Source organism: Triturus cristatus, chromosome 8 (genome assembly GCF_964204655.1).
Source record: "Triturus cristatus chromosome 8, aTriCri1.1, whole genome shotgun sequence".
Lineage (NCBI taxonomy): Eukaryota > Metazoa > Chordata > Amphibia > Caudata > Salamandridae > Triturus > Triturus cristatus.
In genome coordinates, this window is record NC_140591.1 from 337,967,140 (window position 1) to 337,991,846 (window position 24,707).

A 24,707-nucleotide genomic window follows, 5' to 3' on the forward strand; every position below is an offset into this window, starting at 1 on the left:
GATGCCATGACCTCCATTATCTCGTCGATACAAGTCAAGTTATCGCCTGGGGGGTGGTAGAATATGTGAAGCTTGCTGGCGATGCGCTTAGCATCAAAGATATTAATACAGAGATAATCGCAGGAGGATAGACCGATGGAAGTCTGCTTGCTTGACTGAGATTGAGTTACGGTAAATGCAGGCTACAACCCCCCCCCCCTGAGTTTCCCGATTCTGTCTGGGCGGATTAGGTCGTGGGTAGGAGGAACCAGTAAGTCAAGGATGGGCGAGAAGGAACTATTTAGCCATGTTTCTGTGAGGACCATAATGTCTAAATCATTCTCTAGAATGAGGTTGAATATGTCAGGAGCTTGTTTGCTAGCAGATCTGCAATTAATGAGCCCACACTTCAACTTGTTAATAGAGTGGTTTAGGGTAATCTGCTCTATGTTGATATTTGTGAGGTTATCTCTATTTACGGATCTGTTGTTGAGAGTCGGTTCTCTGAGGGGATTGGTTACAATGGATTGGATAGTGGCACATATGCGACATATGCATGTTTGTATCCAGTGAGTGGAGGCGGGACCCACAGTGGCTAATTTGAGCCAATGGTTGCAGGTGGGGCACACCACCACTAATTTTTAGTGGCCATCACTTAGTTTTCTTTTGCAGACTTTGTCACAGATCAAGGGAGTAAAAAACACACAAGGAGAAAGGAGGTTGGGAGAAACACTGACAAAGGGAGAAAGCAGGAACCTGCAAGAGTGAGATGAATGGGCATGGAAAGTCTGGTGGTGGATTCAAGATGCATGAGGTGGGATTAGTGCTGTGTATGCTTGGCATTCGGCACATCAGCATACAGTAATACTGGCTGCAGGCTTCTGGGCAAAACTTTGGGCCCTGGCACTTTTACAAATGAAGTACTGGTTGGTCTCCTAGCCTCCAATCCCACACCATGGTTTTCAGAAACAATATCCCAACTGTGTCAACATCACTCCAGTTATTCATGATCCTCCGTAGCCACTCCCAACACACACAACGTTTAATTGAAGGCCACCTAAGAATTACAAAAATATTAGTCACTATGACTTCAAACAGACAGAAAACATGCTCTACAACCTAGGGTTCAGTCCCCCCCCCAAAACTCAATGGGACAGAAATCCCTTTAGAGCAGTGACTTATGCTATGCTGTACTTCACCTTGCAGTGCACTCGAAACCAAGGCCTGGCGTTCCACGGAATGGCTTCAACCCCAGGCCGGAGGCAGACCGGCAGCTCGTGCAAAGGCTGAAGGAGAAATGTCAAGAGCAGTCGAGGCAGCTCCTGTGTGTCCAAGAGGAGCTGAAGAGAGCCAGCCGAGGCTTCGAGGTGTTCGCTGTGGCCACGCAGCATTTCTTCAAGAAAGTAAGGATGCATATCTGTACTATTGGTAGAGGTGGTTTATGGAGCACTGTGGGGTACAGTGTTTCTTGGAATGCATATACCATGTGCAGACCGTACAGAGGGGAACTAGAGAAAAAATAGATTATTCTTCCTCTGTAGTATTTCTCTCTGATTTCCATTGTGTATCAGATTAGCAATTCTTGTTATTTTTACTGTATTATTACAATAATTGACCTACTTTGGTGAAACAACATAAAAGTGAAAATGTAACTTTAGTTTTCAGATTTTCTTCTTTTATCCCAGAGAGAGACACCGAGACCATGTTGTGTATAAAAGCAAAACCCCAAGACATCATGCAATGCAAGCTGTATTCTGATTGACCACTAGCTGGTCTTTTTTCAGGGTATGTAGGTTGACAAGGGGAAAAAGAAAACCACTTCATAAGAAGGCATGTATACAGGACTGTAACAGTATGACCACTAACTGGCATCCGGGTGTGCAGTGCTGACTGAGAGGCCTTTACTGTCTATGCCTTGGTCCTGGACGTCCAAAACCAAATCCGGTTGGACCAAAAGATATCACAATTTATTCCCTTATTGTTACTTTGGAGCTTTATAATTTCTTTAGTCTTATCTTAGCTGCTGACACAAGTTGGGGATCCACCTGGGAGATCTGGGGGCTCTGATCTGTAATCGTTGTCAGCCATCACAGATGCTGAAGTGAAGCCAAGCAGGTGCCACCAGGAATATCATACGACAGTCAACCCGGCTGCGCTCTTTTGGAGATGGTCTGAAAACCTGTTAGTTTGTGTTTCATAGTGATATATGCTAAGAGTTTCTCCTTCAGCTTGAAGCATCAAACTCCATCTCTGGCAAAGACCTCGTGGTAGACTCCAGCTATCAAGAGTTAATGTGCATCAAGTCGACTTAAACTCTGTATCTAGGTGGTCCACGTTACAACTACATTTGAATAAATATAAGACAACCACAAAGGACATGTTCAGTAAATCCCCCAAAATAACTACAATTTCAGAAGAGATGCCATTGAGGACACAGCCTGTTAATGCTCTCCTGTTGGAAGAGCCTTAATAGTTCGTCCAGTGGGGTCTTCTTGGTCAGCTGTAGAGCTGTATTGGTAAGGCAGACCCTCCTAAATGTCGGACAGGACCAGCTCCCCTTGAGGTAACGTCTCTGAAGTTCACATCCTTGCTATTGTGTTGTGAGGTGAGTCGTCTGCAGTGCTGACAATGTCTCTGGAACTAATAGTTTCCTCTTTGGAGCTCCGTCCAAAGAAGTGGAATCCCTAATCGCTGTGCTATCTGCCTTTACCCCAAGGTAGCTTTGTCAGTGTCGCTGCCGGCAGGGAGGCAAGCACACTCGACAGCTGCACTGGGTGATTTAATATTTGGTAGCGATGTTTCTCATGTTCCCAGGTGAAGTCCTCAACCTGCAGGCAACATCAGACATCCCACCCGAGGCCTATGTGTTTAAAATAAGAGACTCACTGGGTGGCAAAATGATTCAGATCCCGGGCAGCTTCATACTTTCCATATCCTTTCCTTGCTTTTTCAGATGTTGAAGGTGTAGCGGAGGGAACAACCCAGATGGGCAAACTGCCCGAGTATTATAATTTCTTTGCTCAATAGGTTTGAGGATTGTTTTCATATTAGGCTCATTGGTGTTGTCCTTCTGACGTAGAAGGGTGTTTTACAACTCGTTTATTGATGCTCTGGGGGGAATACCTGTGTTCATTTGGTACCATTGCATTCCACTAACCCCTAGGGTCATAGTAAGCAAAAGTGATACTGATCATGACGTATTGAATGAGACGGTGATGATTCCTGCTACACCACTTTATGGCAATGCCATCAAAGTGTCTGCTGCCAGTCCCCCCCTTCTGGCCCCCCGAATCATCCCAGCCTCTGTCTGCGCCAGTACCAGACTCTCATGGTCTCAGTGCAACAGCTGAGCAGGTAAACACTCCTCATTGGCGGGCTGTCCAAGTCTCATGTTTGGGAAACAGGTTAAACCTGTTATTATGTTTCATCGACTCCAGAATATGTAGGGACTTTGTAAAGGTCTATCAGTAAATGCTTCGAGCCCAGTGATCCATAATCTAGGCCCTTCTGTAACCTTGTCTTCATTGGCCATAGTGAGCATCAGACAATCCCTAGTGCATCATTGTCTTGGAGGCTATTTTGTACTAGGCCTCGGATGCCTCAGTGACTTTCTTCACTCTTTCTAGCCTCCATCCCTCTCCCTACCTGCCTCTCTTCCTTGTCTGTGTCCTTATGAGGGTCTAACTTTGAGCTGTACAGGGCAATTTATAATAAAAAAAAATACAAACTGAACATGCCCTGCTAGGCTGACGCGCACAGCTCGTCTAGTTAAGGGGATCTTCAACCTTTTCTGTAGTGAGAGCTACTTATGTTCAATGAAAATCATCCAGAGCTACTAATATTAGTGTTGTAATAGTGATCAGTTCAGGCAAGATTACATTAGTATATATTCAAGATTGCCGGCACAGCTCACCTCAGTGCATCAGGCACTGTTGCCAGCGATAATGTAAAAATGCTTTCTCAGTGTGGAATGCCTCTACATGGGTAACGCATAACAGTCAGAGCTGCAAATCCCCTGGCACCTAGGTAATAATATTAGTAATACGTCTCCCCATACACTACTTGTTTTATAACTCAAATGTCAGCTTTGAATATATTTTGGAAATTCAACCACTTTTTTTTCCAAACATCGGCTTATGAGTTCTGAAAAACACACACTTTAATCTTGAATACACACTTTTCAGTTTGTTATACATATATTAATTCAAACAAGTAAAAGCTTCTGATTTAATAGGCTGGGCTTCACACAGGAGACCTACTTACAGGTAGCTGGAGATCTACCAGTAGCTCACGAGCTACTCGTTGGGGAAGCCAGGTTAGATTACTAATGGCAGAGCTCTCTTTGGAAGGATGGCGTATGCTCTTTGGACTCATCTCGAGACAATATTATCTTCAAAAAATGTGTACACTTAGGACCCATATGCGGATGGAGCTCAGCAGAAAGGCATGGCACAACCATTGCACTTCAACTACTGAGGCCTACAAGAATAATCAGTATTCAGGCCCACAATGGCCCTCTTGGTCAAAGATAGACAACTGTTAAGGAAATGGCAGAACTACCTCTCTCTTTACTGGGCAAGTTAAATTAGTTACGGTGTCTATTCTTCTGGGATTCATGTAGCATTTACAAGGTATGACCTGTGCAATTCCTCTACCTTCTTCTACAAAAAAACCTCAAAAGTGTCATTACATCTTTTATTTGCTCTTCTGGATAGCCAGTCCAGGCGTACAAGAAGCTGTGTATCAATTGCTGAAGGCGAGTTGATTCTATCTCATTTTAGATGACACTAACTACTGAGCTGCACTAGGAATTCAAATCCTTCACGTTATGGGTACTGATAATGTAGGAACACCATACTATAGTAAACTGTTTACCCCATCTGAAGATGCAGCGTTTAGGCTCACTAGGTACATTGTTCTATTCTTGTTTCCTTAAACAAGTCAAACATTAAACTATGTATTTTGGGGTATAGTCAGGTACTACATTTCAGAAGTACTGAGGCCGCTCAATGTTTCTTATGATATATGGGATAAAGTTCCCCCATGTAGTCCATTATAAGGATATTGGAAATCACAGAGAAGTTCTCTAACCCCGTGATACAGAGAAACAAAGCCAAATGAAGAAGATCTTTATGAGGTCAAGGAACTGTGAGGTGATAAGCAATATGCTTTTACCATATGGCAGAGGGCATTTTATTACTTGTAATTAAGGCTCCCTGTTTTCCGTTTTTACTGATTTTTACAGATAAATACAGACAGAAAACCTTTTATTTTCCTGTCTGTATTTATTTTTAAATGTGGATAAAAACGGAAATTGGGTTGTTTTTGAGTGATTTTAAATGCTGTCAATCATGACTGGCAGGCCAATAGCTGTACAGTTTGACAGGCAAGGTGATTGAAAAAAATAAGGATTTTAGTAAAGAGCTTTAAAAAGCAGTAGATTTGCACAACCTTGATACTAAATTTTACATCTTTTCTTACATGTGCATATTTTACTGTCTGAGTGTGTATTTATCATTGAAACCTATCAGGCGTTCAGGCACGAGTGCATATTAACTGGTTAAATAAATGCATAAATAATTAAATATACACATTTCAGCTTAATTTTTTCACAAAACCCAAAATAGATATGGATGAATACAGGTAAAATTAGCAAAAAATAAATATGGATAAATACAGACGGAAATGACAGAAATATAAATACCATAAAACCGGGAGCCCTACTTGTAATACAAGGTCACACCATAGCCCTTCCCACAAACTGCTTACATTCTTGGTGTCTTAGTCTTGCTTTTTTCTATGAGGAGGTAGTACAGGTGTTGCAGACATGAAGAATAAAAGTGAAATTTATAGGGCAAAATTGAACACACCAAAAAGCAGTGAGTGATTTATTGCAAATATATATTTGTATCAGTTTAATGTAAATCAAATTATAAATTTGGGTTGTCCACTTGACTCAAGGAAACTGGTTTCTCTGTTTTTTGCAGAAATAATATTTCATTATGAAATTGACGCCAAACAATGGTTTAAATATCTACCGTTGAAGGGCTTTTGTTGCGTGTATTATCCAGATGAATTTGTTTTATGGAAAGAAATACAGTAGTTAACTGTTGCTGAATCGTACTGCATTACTTATTATTAGATAGGTTTGTGAGACTTTGGGTTTGGACAAATTAGGCGTATCCTGGTTCAAGGAATTAAGAATAGATGTTTAGTAGCGTAACATTCAGCGAGGCACATTCTGACTCACGGTATGTTTTTTAAACCTGTTAATTCTCAGAGTCTACACATAGTTGTTCAAATGTATTATACCTCCCATTGGCTCTTTCGACAGGCATTTAATGCTTCATCTTCGAGGCAGGTTATTCTCGTATTCTTTGACTTTCGAGTGCTATGGGACATTTGTGAAGAGATAATTTCCGGAATTAACTCGATCTCCAGCCTTTCTCATTTTTGGGTGGGATCCCGTGGTATCAATATTCCTATACTTCTATAGATCAATATTTCTCAATAATAAACCTGGTTGTTAACGGCACCACAGTTAGTTAACTATTGTTCGGACTTGGCAGGATAGGAGCAGCTTTCCCTCTTGTTCCCAGTTGTGCCAGATGTGTATTTCATCTTTCTGTTCCAAGCACGCCATTGCAAAGAGGATTTATAGTTTTCAATCTCTCAGTAATATAAATGATGCCAAAATATCACTTTCCTCAATATTTAGGACTCACGTAGAAAACTGGCCCAATTTTAATTTACTTTCCTTAATATGTCAAAGGATCTAATTTCCTGTACTCCCAAGAATATAACGTGTGTTGTTTTTCTAACCATTTAAATGTTATGTTTATTTTTTTACTTGAGGACATGAAAAATTCGGATGTAGGAAAAGGATGAGACATTGATACTAAAGAAGAGGTTGCAGAAGAAGTGAGGGGGAAGGGGATGAGGTGAAAAGCACTACATGATGAAAATGTGTTGTAAACTTTTCCAATTGTCACCATTTGTTCAAACAGTTCTTACTGAGAGCCCCCCCCCCATGCCCTTGCAGTGGGGGAGCACTTACCCAGGCTACTTTTGCTTCGAGCCCGGCCCTGCTGCCACCTTGGGGAGGGCTGGGGGTTTGGGATCATGCTGCACCTCGATTGGTCAGAGTGGTGAGCGTCACTCAAAAGGAGGTTCGGCCCATCGGGGACTTAGTGATAGTCCAGTGCCCTGGGTGTGCTCGAAACTTTCTCCAAGACTTCTACCAGGCGCTGTTCTTAAGAAGCCCATTCCTTTATTTTCACCAAATATCCTTTCAGAATACCCAGTTCCTGTGTGCCTTTTTCCATATATTCTTTCTAAATGCCACACAGGCCAAAATGGGGTCACCACAGGGTTGGAGCCATAGGCTTTGGTGAAAATGAAGTGGCCTCGTGTTCAGCAGGTTATGTTGACATATGTTTCCCTTACTGCCATTTTTTTAATTTTTAGCTCACCTATATTGGTTCGAATTCTCTGTTGCAACAGTAATCAGATGGGTGAGACTTTATATCTCTGAGGAAGGTCCAGCGGCATTCTGCGCTGTGACCCCGCAGCACCTGGGACCACAGCACAGGGAGGACCTCTGCTGAACATCTGCAGAGAAGCCACACAGGCATCCCTTCCATTTCTGTAAAACACTAAAGGTTGAAAATGGGGAGTCTGGATGCAGCCAGAGTTGGAAAGTCAGACATGCAGTCTGTGGCATGAGCGCTCTCAGCCGCTGACATATGTCTTGTAATACAGCATGGGATTTGCATCCCTCTCAGCAGGGTGTTCCATACCTTCAGACACCAAAGTGTTTTTTGGTTGGATTGTTATATCCTGAACATAAGGAATTGGATGCAGAGAGTTTTTTGTCTGTGTCAGATTGCTGACTCCTAATCAGGGCACAAGTCGGGGGTACACGCGGGTGGACAGCGTCCACCCACTATTTTCACAGGGTGAACGCTGTCCACCCTGCCAAGAAGTTGGGCCCCACTGAACAATGTGCTGAACTTGTCCCCTTGTAATTTCCAAACACCGGGACACTTTCAGCAGCGCCTGCACGTTGTCTACTTTCCATCCGCAACAAGCAACAACAAGCACCAACGTGCAGGCAGGGATGGGGCTCTCCTATTTCTGACTCCTGCTGGGCCCATAACAAAGGCCGAATTTGAGGGGTCATCAGCCTCCTTTTGTTCGAGTCTCTTGGCTGGGAGCAAACAGGAGCCTCACACCTGATTCAAATGCAGCAGAGGGGAAACAAAGGCTCACGCATTATTATCACTTCACACATACTTAAGAAAGGCAGCTTTTCACTTTGTTCAGTCCCTGTTTAGGAGATATGCATGCACTATACGAATATCAGATGTGTTGGTCTTTCCCAGCATTTACACAAAACTAATTGCATTTATATAGAGCTTACTTTCCCTGAGGAGGCATTGAAATAATGTAAGTACCACAATGTTTTCTTGTATAGCCCTACTCATCCCAATGCAGGGTGTCAGAGGGTTTTACATCAGATGTGCATATTACATATACAATAAATTATATAAGTTTGTAAATGAATGTACTGGATGTGTTACATAAAACTGGGGAATTACAAGGTGTAGTAGTCATATATCATCTTCCATACCTCACTGTGCTATTATCCTTGAAATGCACTCAAACATACATGTTAGACCTGCTAAACATATATGTGAGGCCCTAAAATCTGATACCACTTCTTGTGATGCCACTTCCTGTAAAGTCCTGCCTTGTGATGACACTTCTGGTGATGTCAATTTCTGAGTTGCCACATGTGATGTCATGCATCATGATTTCATGTGCTGTGATGTCACGCACCGTGATGTCCCGCACCATGATGTCACGTGACAGGATGTCACTTTCAACCTGCCTAATTAGGTTAGTCTCCCCACTTCTTGTTTTAGGACTTGTGCCCTGCTCCTAATCGCCTGTAGGCCTGGTATAGCAGTTTCCATTTCACTTCAACCTCGGACTGAAGCAGCACGCCAACACCCCCACTGACAGAGCTGGACGCAACCTCGACCCCATCTTCGTAGGAGGTACTAACATACGTTTCAGCCACACCACCCAGCCCCTCTGGACGGACCACCACTGCGTACATTTCATCTTCAACACCACCACCGCACCCGCCACGAAGGAACTGGAGCAAGATCACAGAGGAACACCTCAACACCACCCTCCTTCTAGACCCCCCCTGCACCACGACCGACACCAACTCCGCAGCCAAAGGATTTCACAGCTGGATCACCTGCTGCGCCGACAAGCTCGCTCCCTTCCGCCACCCTGCCAAACAACGCCCACTGAAAGCCGCCTGGTTCACCACAGAACTACAAGAAGCCAGGCGCACCTGCAGATGCCTCGACAAAGCCTGGCGAAACCAGAAAACCACGGAAGCCCTGAACACCCATAGGAGCGCCCTGAAGGAATACCACCAGCGAATCAGACACACCAAACGGACCTTCATCAGGAACAAAATCCTCACAAACGCAGCCAAACCCCCCAGCGAAGCCACAGACATCACCCCCTCCCAGGAACTCTGCGACAAGCTCAGCTCCTACTTCCATCTGAAGATCAAGGCCCTCTACAACATCTTCAGTGAGCAGACCAAGGATCCCTCACCCCCTCCCCACCGCCATCGACAAGCCCACCATCATGACCTGGACGCCCGCCACTGCCGAACACATCACCGCGACCATGAAGAAGACCCACTCAGGAGCCCCCATGGACCCCTGCCCACCGCACATCTTCCACAGAGCTGCCTCCGCCATCGCACCTGAATTAGGTCGTACCATCAACTCCTCCTTGAGATCAGGCACCTTCCCAGACGACTGGAAGCGGGCAGAGGTTAAACCCCTCCTTAAGAAACCCACGGCCGATCCAACAGACCTGAAAAACTACCGGCCCATCTCTCTCCTCCCCTTCGCTGCCAAAGTCACAGAGAGACTCGTAAACGCCCAGCTGACCACCTTCATTGAGGACAACTTCATCCTCGACTCCTCCCAGTCTGGATTCCGCAGCAACCACAGCACCGAGACTGCCTTCCTCGCCACCACTGACGACATCCGCATGCTACTCGACCAGGGACACGCCACGCCTCTCATCCTGCTGGACCTGTCCGCAGCTTTTGACACCGCCTCTCATCAAACTCTCGCAGCCAAACTCCATGACGCAGGGATACAAGGTAACGCCCTCAACTGGATCCAATCCTTCCTCTCCGGCAGAACCCAGAGAATCAGACTCCCCCCCCCCCCCCCCCTTCCTCTCCGAACCCACGGAGATCAACTGCGCAGTACCCCAAGGATCATCGCTCAGCCCCACGCTTTTCAACATCTACATGGCCCCCCTAGCCGCCATCGTCAGACGACATGGGCTCAGCATTGTATCCTACACCGATGACACCCAGCTCATCCTCTGCCTCACGAAGAACCCTGATGACACCAGACTCTGCTTCCAGGAAGGAATGAAGGACGTTGCAGCCTGGATGAAGTACAGTTGCCTGAAGCTCAACTCGGAAAAAACTGAGGTCCTCATCCTCGGACCATTCACATCTGCCTGGGACAACACCTGGTGGCCCTTCGCCCTCGGGAGTCTGCCCACCCCTACAGACCACGCACGGAACCTCGGCATAATCCTAGACTCCTCCCTCACCATGACCCACCAGATCAACTCCGTCACCTCCACCAGCTTCAACTGCCTACGCAAGACCTTCAAATGGACCCCCCTCCCCCCCGAATGCAGAAGGACTGTCACCCACGCGCTCATAACCAGCAGACTGGACTACTGCAACACCCTCTACACCGGAATCAACAGATCTCTTCTACACAAACTCGAAACCATCCAGAACACTGCTGCCAGACTCGTCCTCGGAAGACCACGACACGAACACATGACACAACACCTACGAGAACTCCACTGGCTCCCCGTCGAGAAGAGAATTACCTTCAAGCTCCTCACCCACATCTAAAAATCCCTCCACATCATCAGACCCAAATACCTCAACGGGAGAGTCTCCTTCCACGTACCCAAGAGGAACCTCCGCTCCGCTGACCTCGCCCTGGCAGAGACCCCCCGCATCCGCAGAAGCAGAACTGGCGGAAGAGACTTCTCCTACATCGCAGAAAAGACCTGGTACGAGCTCCCAGTAAACATCAGGCGCTCCCAGACCCTGCACACCTTCGGGAAGGACCTCAAGACCTGGCTCTTCGACTGAGCTGGAGCTGCACCCCTCCCCCCCACGCCCCCCCCCCCCGTCCCCAGCACAGGTGAGTAGCGCACTTTATAAACCCCCTGATTGATTGATTGACTTCCTCCGGCTGTCTGTGGCACAGTTTCTGCTGATGCTTGGGTGTGCTCAGGAAATGTTGAGGGTATCACCCTTTACCCCATTCATAGGCTAATTGGGCACAAGGGGACAAGAAGCTGAGCTCTGCACTTTCCTTTCTTGAGATCTCCACGGGTTAACCCAGACCTTTTTTTTCTTAACACGTCTTCACTAAAGAGGTTGAGCTCTTCCTGAATTGAGTCTTTTTTATTAAGTCCAGGAAAGCAGGTTTTATCAACATTAAAACAGACTGACCTGCCTTCTCTTAACTTTACTGTGTTTTATTCTGGAAAGACTTCTTTTTCAACTTAATTTAACATATAGTATCGTGTAGTTATGCAACTCGCAGTACCGATGTAGTTCCTCAAACGTAAGCATTCATCATTTGATATAAAATGGTAAAGAGAAACAGACACCTATCTAGTGGCCACATTGCACAATGTGAAAGTTGGGTTCAATCCCAGCTTCCCCGCTTCACCAATTTATGTGATCCTCGGCAAGTACTTTATTCCATGGTGCCTTCTTTTCCTTCATCATCCACAATTGACAGCACTTTGAAATATATCAATTCAGGTTTCCGCTGCGCGAAAACCTCTCATACAGGGTTTCAAAGACTCTCATGTTGCTCAGTCTGTGATAGCATCCTTGGCCACATGTAGGGCGCGCATGACCACTGACTTGGGTGGCTCTTGACTCACTAATGGAGAGTCGTCAGGGTGGGGTGCATGAATATTACCACACCCATTTTTAGAAACTACTACTGATAAATACCATTGAATGCATTGATGCAACCTTATATACTAAATAAAACGACTGCACATGTTAAATAAATGAATGTCTTTGATTTCTGAATAGTTTTTATCACTGTTTGTTTCACTGTTTGCATGCAAAATATGTTGATGGCCTGGCTTGGGTTATGGCTCCCAGGCCAGGTCCTTGGCTCGGCTCTACCTCTGCTGTTCTCTTTAATTTCCTGGATTTCCCACCACTACTCAAGAGAACGCCATTTGGACAGCTTCATGCCGCCAGCCTCCCTCCGCACAGTCCTCAGTGGCCGGGTAAATTCTTAAATATTGAAAAGTCTTGAATGTATTCGCAGCTTCTGGCCTGCCGCTCGGGGAGGTGTACAAGTGTAGGCTGCCTTCGGCCAGGCATCCTCCGTGCGGGGGCCGTGCCGGCTGTGATCCTGTGCTAATGTGCTTCCTGGTGCCTTGCTGCTTCCGGTGCGTACCTCTGTGTCCTCGTCTGACTCTCGCCATGGATGAGTCGGGATGAAAGGGGCGCCGGAGGTGACGCCCAAGGCAGAGACTCTCACTTTAAAAGCAGCCTTCCCCTCCTCCCGCCCCCATCTCGCTCTGTCAGCCGGAATATGAATTACTGTACATCACGCTGTGTTTTATTTTTCCAAGCAATTTTCGTTTGATGAATCGAAAATGTGTTCTGCAAATTAAGTGATCTATAGAGAACATCTATTCTTTGTCAGGATTTAATGAGAGCGTTAATAGGATAGATGTTGTGAGGGATTTCGTGTAGCGTATCAGTTTCCAGGGTAGGATTAGCCCTTTCTTAACTCAGGCTGCGGTTAAGACTCATCACATTTAACTAAGCTTTCTCTGCCCAGGCACAGAGGATCTGAAGCCGGCATCCCAAAGAAACCTGGCTATTCTGTGCCTAATCCAGATGCCTTTTCGTTTGATGTTCCCAGTGGTAGCGTTGTTCATGTAATAGACGGAGCAACACTGCCATCTAGAGGCCATATCGTTGACATGCTCCGATCTTGGAGTGATTCTATTTTTAGGTCAAGCACCTCCTCTATATACTTTAGTATATACTTCTTTGTGGGTCACTGCTTTTTCATTTGTTTATCTGTGTCCTTAAAAAATCCTTGCTTGCTAGTGGTCAACCAATCCTCTGTGTCCCTCCTTTTCATCACACAGGGCACAAGTCCTAAAAAAAGAACCTAGTTAGGCAGTATTCAAGTGACATCTCGGCACGTGACATCGTGGCACATTACATCACGCCGCATGACAGTACATGTGGCGTCACAGGAATTGACATCATAGGAAGTGACATCACAAGCCACGACTTTAATATGTACGTGTGATGTAAAGCGCTCTGACACTCTGCTTTGGGATGAGTAGCGCTATACAAGAAAAATTGTGGTACTTAATTTATTTCAGCACCTCCTCAGGGCTAATAAGATACAAAGTCCTCAATACGAGGCACAACAAGTACATAGGCACTAACACAAATGCTACTCTACGAAGAATCCGCATACGGCTAAAAATAACTAAAAGCACAATCTCTAAAAGCATGAGGTAGAAAACTACCAAGCCAATGTCGATATTAGGGACACTGGACCATACCATCTCTGTCCCTACTCTGTACTAGATGACATCCCTACTTAGCAATCCCTTGAGACCCTCAATCGAGTAAAAGGTGTCAGAGTGAAACTTCCTAAGAAGTCTTCACTTAGAGAGCTTGTTCTAAGTTGCCCCCTCTAGCTCTTCGCCTCTGCTCTGGGCTGCTCTGATCTGCCTCCACCCTCGGGGCGCTTTCCCTAATACAGAACCCCAAGTCTCAGAACACGCCCTTTGCACCTCCTCTTCTGCGGGGTCGTCTTTCAGTATTTTTCCACAGAGCGCTGTCCAGTTCCATCGTCCATCGCTTGGCCTTGAGTCCCAGACGCCATCCGCACTAGGAGTTACGATTGGCACATTCCAATGCACTCCCATGTCTGGCTTTTACTACATAAGTCAATTCATGAACAAAGAGCTTCTCTACTAACGAGCAACTGTCCTTGCACCTGGGGTGAGATCATGCAAGGCAGACATACTTCGCATCTTTTAACTTTGCAATTTACTACAGCCTAAAACCTCTACTGGAATAAATCCCTTTTGGCCTATTGCCCTTGGCTAACATAAGAAAATACCAGGCCTTTCGCCTCAACGATATATGCGAATTCTGGCCACTACTTCGGTTACACAAGCATGTCTAAATCACAGTATTGACATTTACGTCTTTCTTTCATGTGTGGTCAAACTAAACAGTCTACAGACACGAATTCTAAACTACACGTTTTTAACATCACATTGTGTTCAAATAAACTAACTCTATGCATTTCTCTAATACATTCACAATATGCTTATACATAGCTAACACTTCTATTGAAATCGATATAGGTTATACAATTCTTAATACATTGCACACAAAATACCTGAGTACGCATTTGATTATATGCGGGTGCCGACTAACAGTGAATATAACGCACCCCTACGATTTTCAAACTTTTAAGCGCTACATCACATTCAAAGAGCAAGGTGAAATGTTAGAGGCTGTTTTCCGAAGGCGCCTCTTTCCGACTCCTGCCGGAGGAAGAGAATCGTGACCACAACTACTTACACCCAGATAGTGCTGCCTATGGACAGAGAAAATCGCTATCGCTACCTTTACAATTTTCAATGTATATTTCCCCAATTTAAGATGGCGACTGCACGTCATGGGTAATGACGTCGCGTAGCGGCCGCCTCATTAAATACCCGTTGCTTGTTACTGCAGCTGCCCAAAATACACCAAGCCATCAATGTATGTTCTAGGGTGGAACAGTTGCCAAAATCCCACCCTGGGATCGCCCTGCTCGTATTTACAAGCCGGAGACAAGCATTCTGGTATGTTTTACGGCATTCCTGTATGCTTCATTGGTCTGTGTGTGCATTTTTAGAGGCTTTAGGGCGCTTCCACAATAACAGTCATCCGTTGCAATTCATGCCTGGGTGGGGTTTGGAAAAAGGAACGCTGGTAGGCAAAATAAAACTATTTATATAATCAACATTGTGCATTGTAACCTAGGATGTTGCGTGGATAACTATGATGTAAAAAAATCCAATGAAGTATTAAGTCAACAGTAAGCCTTAGCACGGGGTATAATATTAGGAATGGCCTATGTTTAAGCCCTCTCAAGTTTGGTAGTTCTGACAGGTGCGAGATACGTAAAAAGGTGGTTTGCCCATGATAACACCGTTTTTTCAAATAGGAAAACAAACTCAAACTCGCGCTTCAGTATTTTTAAGGGTAGTTGCGGGCAGTGCGGTCTGAGCGGGAAAGTATGAGGAGGCAAGAACGGACTGGCCTGGCTGCAAAGACAAGGATGTTAGACTTTTTCCCAGTTAATGTATCACTTTTTATCATTTATTTGTTTAATGAACTGTAAACAAATTGTAAATAAATGATCTACCCTATGTGCTGTAAACGACGGGCGCATCCTCCTTTTATTGTACAGGTTTGTCCTGATTATTTGTGGCAAATTTTGAGTTTGAGTCTTGTTTTATTGGTGTCACGTTATTTTTTTATGTGTAGTTACATTTTCACACTAGACAGCACATTCTGATAACTCACGTTTGATTGTTTACTGTGTTTTCTTTACTTGCTTAATACTGAATAATTATATCAGCCATTTATTAATGATTAAATAATTAATATGCCCCAACCCATTGGTACTTACAGTTTTTAAGTTACATATGTATAAGAATGCTCCATAGGTGTTTTCATTTTGAAAAAAGAGAGTCTTATGTTAATGCTAAGAATTAAAGGTACTGTCTTCAAATAACACAGACATCTCTGCACCAAGTTCTCAACCCACCAGGCTACCTTACTAAGACAGCAACCAAAAAGGCCTAAGCATCCATTAATAATTTACAACTAGCCCTACATGTGCATAACCTGACACCTCCAGGGGTCTTGGAAATTAAGGCAGCTGTATGCAAACTCTGATTTTTTATCTTGAGCATATCCGGCCCTGTAACGCTCACTCGCTCACATTTACAGTGTTTAGCAGTAAGATGAGCATATATCAAAATGTACATTAGCACATGGGCAGCTCGAAAGGGACACTCTGTATTGCGCTTGTGTAATTTTGCAAATACTCGTAGTAAGAATGTAGTTTTCAGCGTAAGTCCTACTTTAACATATTTTTATTTGCATTTACTCTCCATTATCATCAAAAGAGCAACTTTGCCACAATTCTGGCTGAACAGGAATGCTTTGGGTGGATTCATTTCGTGTTCCGGCGATGCGTGTTCTTGTGGGAATAGGCTGGCATTTATTTTACTTGCTCCAGGTCGGGGGGCCTGCTTGGCAGCCGTGGTTCTTTTACAATTGTAGAAAGCTGCCTTTGTTTCGGGGTTCCCTTTGACAGGGGCACAGGTCATCACTGCTGTACCGGTGCCAGACTCTGACAGCTCCTGTGAAGGGACCGTCGGTGGAGATTGACAGCTGGGGTGGGTCTGTGGAGATTGACAGCTGGGGTGGGAGGCAGTCAAGGACACATACAGCACACATACCACACAAGGAGTACACAGGTAGGGCGGGTTCTCAAAGCAGTTAAGGGAGATAGCGCGTGCCACCTCGGCTCAGATATTAAGGAGGGGGTCGGCCCCGGAAGCGCCAGCAGTGAGCTCCATGGGCCTCTTTGTCGGTGCAGGGCTCCTGGCTGCCTTCCTTCCTTCTCGCCATAAATGATGGCTCGAGCTCCATAAGGAAGGAGTAGACGGCAGTGCTGACAGGTTAGTAAAGAACATTGATGTGTAAAATGTATGCTTCTGCTGCAGGCGTATGTGTTAGACTTCTCATTCGCACTCTGCCCCAGAGCACGGCCTGCATCTACAACTCACCCTCTGCCACGCTCCACTTTAAGCCACACTATAACTTATTCGCCAACATCTGTTGCACATAGGTTTCGTTCTGTGGAGATGGCTTGCCTTTGCAGCCTGTAGTGATCGATGCGTGACAGCTGATTGGGAGTTGTTCTGGCAGATATTTCGCTTCCACTGATGATAAATGCTGCTTCGGTGCATCACTGGCAGCGGTTTAACGCAGGCCCCTATGCCCCTGGGGTACAGGGGAACCCCAAACATTCAGAGATCCCCCAACGCTCAAGGGACTCCCCATTCAACCCCAAGGTCAATGAATATCATGATGGGGTCCCTCCTCACATTCTGCGGGGGCCCCTATCATGTTGAGTTACGCCACCAGTCACTGGCAAACGTCAGTCCACCATATTTAGACCTTTCTGCCGCGGTGACAGATTGATAGTAATCCCTTTGGCATAGTATGTGCCACTGTTGCCAACTCCGCTTGTGGACTTTCTGTTGATAACATTTCTGCACATGTGTGCTGCATCAGTACCTCTAAGTAATAGGTGTGATATCACCAGTGGCGGTCCCTTCTCGCAGATCTTGTGTTGAGGTGTTTCTGCATCTTAGAAAGCTCAAAGAAAGGGCATTGTTATCCCCAATGCCAGTGAGAAAAATACTGGCATCATAACAAGGCAGACACATGTGAGCCCGATTTCTGTCACTAAACTTGTGCACAGGTACACATGCACACACAGGCAGAGACAATTGCATAGACAATGTAAATACATTAGTTTCTACCATTTCCACACTCCCTCAATGCACCTCTAGTACACATGAGTCCAGGGTACTTAAATTTACATGCCACCAGCCTCCCCCTCCAACAAACCCTTGTATGTCTCCGAATCAGGAGTCGCCGTATCACTCTCGCTATTCTGGTCGCATCTCACTCTTTGTGAATGTTTCTGCACTCATCCCACCTGTGCCCTCTGTCTCTCCCCCCTCAGCTCTATCGTCGGTGAGACACATATATCCCCCCTATACTTATTCCATTTTCCCCACTTGTGGACCCATTTACGTGGGCATCCCCTCCCTTTGAATACCGTTTTCTCGGCGAGCATGGCATGATCCATGTCTTTAGCCCAATCCCTCAGTAGTGGTATGCTGTCAATTCCCCATCATTGGGCGATATTCCGCTTAGCCAGACACCACCCCAATGTGACCCATTCTTGCTCAATTTGCGTAAGGTCCGTCGCTACCCAGACATTGAGAAGGCACATCGCGGGTGTCGGGTGTATAGCTTTGCCACATGTCCTAACCATTTGCCTGGTGACATCGGTCCAATAACTCTGTATGTGGGGACATTCCCATAAAATATGCCGGAATGTTCCCGTCTGAGCGCATTGTTGAAGGCAGAGCGAGTCGGGTCGCCTATTAAGTTTATGTAATAGAGTAGCATCAAAGTACACTCGGTGTAGGATTTTTAACTGCACCAGGCGAAGACGCATTGAGATAGCCACCTCCCTGGGTGATGATAATGCCTCCCGCCAGTCCTCCTCGGCCAAGTCCCCTAGGTCCCCTTCCCAGGCCCTCCTAAGTTTTGACATCGGGTCCACCCGTTTATTGATTAGTTTACGGTATGTGAGTGATATGGCCTTTCGGTTCATTGGGTCTAACAGGAGCCTGTCCTCCAAGGGGGAAGAGTCCGGAATGGGCGCGTTTTTAGTTCGGGCCGATTCTATGGCATGGCTTATCTGCAGGTAGAGAAACCCCTCAGAGGAAGCCAATTGGTATTTGGCCTGAAGCTCCTGGAATGTTACCATTTTACCTTTTTCCCATAGGTCGCTGACTTTGGAAATTCCTATCATTTCCCACTTATCGAATCCCGCCGATGTACTTAGTCTCCCCAGAACATCTGGCTCCCATAGGGGGGTAGCCTTCGTCAAGCGGCCCCTCCAACCCATCCGCTTCTGCACTCCATGCCACACTTCCACCGCGCGCGCCGTCGGGCCACTAAGTCTCAATTTCTTATGATTGGTGTAGAGGGCTCTATTATAGCCACCTTTCCCCATCAACCAATGATCTGTACGGAAGCTCGGATCATCATGCCTCCCAAACACCCAGCTATTAATGGCCGCCAGTTGCGTGGCCTGGTAATACAGACGCAGGTCCGGCAATCCAATGCACCCATCATACCATCCCATTGTTAACTTTGTCATGGCTATGCGGGCCGGTTTATTGTCCCACAGCAAATCTCTCAATACCATCTCAATCTGAGAAAAATAGGAGTTTGGGATCGGATTGGGCGTATTCTGTAACGCATAAAGACAGCGAGGCAGGGCCAGCATTTTGTATAAGGACACCCGGCCCAGCAATGTTAGTGGAAGAGATTTCCAGTGTACTATATCTGTTCGAAACCGCCTTAGTACCCCCTGGAGATTCTTCTCGGCAAACAGTGTGGTATTGGTGGTGATAAATATCCCCAAGTAAAGGAAACCCTGGGATGCCACCGGGATATCGCAACCTCGGGGGCTTCGTGGAGGGTCTCCCCACAGGGAATACATCTGGGATTTAGTCCAGTTGATTTGATACCCAGAGTGCGCCCCAAAAATATGGAATATATGGAGTACCCGCCGCAATGAACTGGCCGGAGAGGCAAGATATAGCAAAATATCGTCAGCATATAACGATATCCGGTCCTCGTTGTCTTCCGTCCATCTCATGCCTCTAGTCTCTGGGTCCCCCCTTATCCACACCGCCAAGGGCTCGAGAACCAGGGCGAATAACAGAGGCGATAGTGGACAGCCCTGTCTCGTACCTCGGCTGAGGGGGAAGGTGGTAGAGCGATAGTTATTTACCACGACATGGGCCCTGGGCTGTGAATATAGCAACCGGACCCATCCCATGAATTTAGGGCCAAAGCCCATTCGGTCTAAGACTGCAAACATGTACTCCCATGCCACCATGTCAAACGCCATTTGTGCGTCGAGTGCCAGTAGCACCGCCTCTTCCTCCAAGGTATGCACTCGGCCTATGACTCCGTTAACCCTACGCAAATTACGCGCTGTATTACGTCCCGGCATGAACCCAGACTGATCCGGGTGGATCAATTCTGGTAGGTAGGGGAGCAGTCGATTCGCCAATAGCTTGGCCAATATCTTTGCCTCGATTGCGATCAGAGAGATAGGTCTATATAACTGACACTCGTCCGCAGGCTTGCCGGGCTTATGAATTACTACTATCGCCGCCTCACGTATGTCGTCTGGCAGAAGGGCGCGCTCGCAGCTTTCGTTGTACAGGTTGAGAAGGTGAGGCACTAGCATGGAGGCCATTGGCTTAAGTAACTCGATCGGGAGACCGTTGAGGCCCGCCGCTTTTCCAGATCGAACATCTTGTATGGCCTTATGTACTTCCTCAGCGGTCAGCTCCGCCTCTAGCGCCAAGCCATCCTGCTCAGATAGCCCCCTCACCTCAATAGTTGCTAAAAGATCTGCCGCCCATACCGCCTGAGAGGCGGTTGGGGCCTCATAGATTGTTTTATAGTGCTGAGCGAACGTTTCAGCGATCTCCCGTGGATCAGTAATCAGGGTATCATCCGCCCCCTTGATTGCGCGCACCCATCGTGCAGCCTGCTCTCTGCGTTCCAACCAAGCTAATAACTTTCCTGTTTGCTCCCCCTGTTCATAAATGCGATGTCGGCTGGCCAGTATACTCCCACCCGCCTCCTCCAGCAGCAGCTGTTTATAATCATGCCGTTTTATATTTAGTGAGTGTTGAGCATCCGCATTCGGATCTCGGGAGTTTACCCCTTCGAGTCGAAGAATATCAGTTTCCAACTCCAGTACTCTTCTACGGCGTTCTGCCCTGTATCCAGCAATCACTGACAATGCTCTATACTTAATGACCGCCCCAAATGCCCCCCACAGTGTTATCGCTGATGTGACCGAATCAGTGTTTTCTGCAAAATAGTGTTTCGCGTCCGTCATCAACGCATCCTTAATGTGGGGGACCTTTAGTGCCCAGGGTGGAATCCTTATTGGGCCTGGTTGCGGTGAGCGTCTCATACCCAGGGTCGCCAATACGGGGGAATGGTCTGAAATCCCACATGCCAGACATCGAGAGTCCAAAAACTCGTGGATATGGTGTGCATGTGTAAACAGGTAATCTATTCTTGATTGACTCCCGTGGACCCCCGACTGAAACGTGAAATGTGTGTCTCTGATATGCGCCCAACGCCAGACATCCACCAATCCCAGGGCTTCCACAAAGTCACGCAGTCCAGTCTAGGGTGGGATCTATCCACTAGTCCGTCTATCGTCCAATCAAAATCGCCCCCCATCACTAGTGTGCCCATAGGAAGACTTAAAAGCAAAGTGGCCACATCTGACAGCGTCCCCTGTTGAAGGCCAGGAGGTGCGTAGACTGAGACCACGTTAAGTACCATGCCTTCCCACGTACCTGTGCAAGCTACTTAACGCCCCACCTGGTCTGTCCAGGTTTTATGGAGCACATATGGACAGTTCTTCCGCAGGATTATCCCTACCCCCCTAGATCCAGACGTGAAGCCAGAGTGTGCTAACATTCGGTACCCCTTTCGATCCAGGGCCCTACATGAGTTTCCCTGCAGATGGGTTTCTTGCAGAAGCACCACATCAAGACCCTGGCGATGAACATACTGCGACACCACTCCCTGCTTCATCTTGTCTCCTAACCCGTTGACATTCCATGTGACTAGCCTAAGCCCTTTCCTCGTTGTCATGGGGTTCTGGTCGTAACTGGTCAGCCTGCATCGGAGGCCCTCGATAACCAGGCCCCCTCAGTGGGGAGAGTTGCTTACTCGCTGGACGCTCCATGGTAGCTTTGAGGCACCAAATTCTGTCTGCTGTCACCTGAACATTCTGCCCCAACAATCCGTGTCTGTCTGCACTAATACAAAGTATTGCCAACATGCAACTCCCCACGCCGCCCTCCCTCCCAACTGAACTCACCTGAAACTTTTGCCCTAAGAACAAACCCCCCTCCCTGCTTCCCTGCATTGCGGACCCAAAACTGCCCGCCACCCCAAACTTGTAGAGTGCCATTAACAGTTCTCGGGGACGCAAGTAACCCCACCCCCTATACGGTCATGCATCTACCCATAGTGTCTCGCCCCCCTCCGCCCGATCCCCGCCCTGACCTCTTGTACCCTCGTTTTGGGTCCGGCACCCTCCCTTCGTTGGACCCCCATAGCAATCACTGGTATACTTGTTTGATCTTATTGCTCCCCTCACGGACCTAGTGCAGTCCCGAGCCGCTCTGACCCCCCAGGGGACCACTACCCTCAGTGGCCTACCGTTGATCATAATGTGAGCAGTGGAACAGCTCCAAAGCGGTTATGACACTTCAGTCCCTGCACTGTCAGCACCAGTCCAGCCCCTTCCCCCCCCCCCCCCCCCCACCCCACGAGTCCAGGTCCCCGATCTTAGTGCTGCTTTATTACATTGTCATACTCCCCAGAGCCCCTCGGTCCCCCGGGCAGGCGGCAAAACCAAAGTGTCTCACCCGGCGCCTGGCTAGCGCCCTCCCGTCAGCTCCTGCGAATCCGTGCCAGAGTGTTCTCGCAAACGCCTATGCTGGCGCCAGTCCACATCGTCGTCTGCTCCCGAGGATGTCTTGCGAGTCTTTTTTTCCACCTTGCACCAGCCCTCCAGCCATTCCCAGGCCTCCTCCGGCCAGGTAAAGAACCAGGATTTTCCGTTTGCTTCCACACGCAGCTTAGCAGGGAACATCTTAGCATATTTTATTTCCTGCGCACGTAGTGCCCGCTTCACTTCCAGGAAGCCACGGCGCTGCCTCTGCACCCTCAGTGTAAAGTCCGGAAAAAACATGATTCGACTGTTCTCAATGGTGAGTGGTGGGGCCGCACGCGCCGTCTGCAGTATCACATCACGGTCCCGGAAATTAAACACCCTCGCCAGCAGTGGTCTTGGGGCCGCCCCAGGCTTCGGACGGCCTATAGGCACCCGGTGAGCCCTCTCTATTGTGAAAAATTTGGAGAGGCCCCTTGGTTGTAGCTGCTTAAGGATCAAGTCCTCAACGAACAGGTCCGCCGCCTGCCCTTCCGCTTGCTTCGGTACCCCAATGATGCGGACGTTATTCCTGCGCATACGCCCTTCGTAGTCATCTAGCTGCAGGGCCATGGCCTCGTGGGAGGAGCTGAGCACCGTGACCTGCTCCTGAAGCCAGGCTGTATCCGCGACCAGGTCCTTAGTTGAAGTCTCGACCGTCCCCATTCTCTCTGTCAACTTCTTCATGTTCTCGCGGGTCAGTGTCACCTTCTTGGCTACTGTTTCAATTCTCCCCTCCAGGGAGGTCTTTACCGCCATGATTGCCTCCAGCAGCTCCCTATTCGAGGGCTCCGTGGCGTCATCTGGTGCCTCGGCTACTGTTTTGTCCTCCGACTGGTGCTTCTGCCATGCGAATTTATCCAGTTTCGACTGGGTCGCCGTCCGGTTCGCCCTTCCGGTCTCCATCTTTTCCGGTACTCCGACTTCCCCTCCGATGGGCTGGGCACCCCCTCTAATCCCCGCTGCCCCACTCGGCCTGTCGGTTTTCGCAGGGGGTGCCTTACTTGGGGCGAGATCAGGCAGGCGCCAGCAGCCGGCCCTCGGGATCAGCCTTCTCCGCGGCGGCTTCCTTCTCAATTGGCAAGTGAGCGCCTCCCCACCGACTCAGTGTACCAGGCACCACGGCTGTTCCAATCGCACATAAGCCCCAGCCTGTCTCACAACTCCGGCTAATCAATCCGTACCCTGTCACCACTTTTCGCTAGCACCCGACTCTTCGGACCGTGGATCCAATCGCAATGGCGGTGCGCAGCCCCCGGCCTCCCCCGCCGGGCCTCCGCCTGCCGCCAGGGACTCAGTATCTTTAGTGTCACCCCCTCCTCTACGTCGAATCAGTGTCCCCGCGGGCTATAGAGGCTTGGGTCCTCAATACCTCACTCCACTGGAGGCCTCTTTATGGCCCTTCGCTGCCAGCTCTCTGCCCGTGGTTTCAGCCTGCGGTCGCCACCCCAGCCGCAAGTTCGCTAGCGCAATCAAGTCCCCTCCACTGCGAGCATCAAATCATCTCCAGCTGGGTAGCCTCTTAAATGGACTATCGCCTCCGCTGCACTGGGGCTCTATATGAACTTCTCTAGGCTTCTGGGCTCTCCCTTGGGCTGCCGCTCCCCACCACTCCTTCTCCCGCCGAGGCCCAATCAGCAATCCCTCAGGCTCCGCTCGCTGTGGCCCCTGGCCCTCCACCGCTCCGCCGAGTCTTGCGTGTACTTTGTGTTGGGGGCACACCACTGTTCTGGCAGGCTGCGCCTCAGCGCTATCATGGCTCGAGCACACCTTCGCTCGCCGCCCCCCATGCCAGACCAAGCCGCATACCCAACATCGCGCCGGCCGCGCTCCTCAGCACTTCCGCGGGCCCGGATGTCCGCTCTCTTCGGGTCCACGGAGCTCGGTCCGATCGCCGATTCCGATCGGCACCAAAATTACACCAGGGCTCGCCGGACAGTAGGCTCCCAGCTTCAGGGCATGAATCAGGCCGGCCTGGGCGATGTTGCACGGATATTGCGGGAGTGGCGCTACGGAGATAAACTACTGAGCGGCCATTCCCGTCGGCAGTTAGCCACGCCCCCGGAAGGTCCTTTTTTATGTGTGTTTTTTAAAATTTGCTTTGCCTTTGGCTATCTTTCCGGTTGCTTATTGCTTCATGTAAGCTAT

At 48.0% G+C, this 24,707-nt stretch overlaps 1 protein-coding gene across 1 annotated transcript in view; it reads left to right on the forward strand.

Moving 5' to 3' along the window:
- The window catches only part of MTUS2 (microtubule associated scaffold protein 2), a 1,510,781-nt gene that overhangs the window by 1,150,977 nt on the left and 335,097 nt on the right, over positions 1–24,707 (forward strand). Inside the window, exon 9 of the mRNA XM_085621650.1 lies at positions 1,186–1,382. Within this exon, the coding sequence (XP_085477776.1) occupies positions 1,186–1,382 (197 nt within the window). The remainder of the gene's footprint in view (positions 1–1,185; positions 1,383–24,707) is intronic.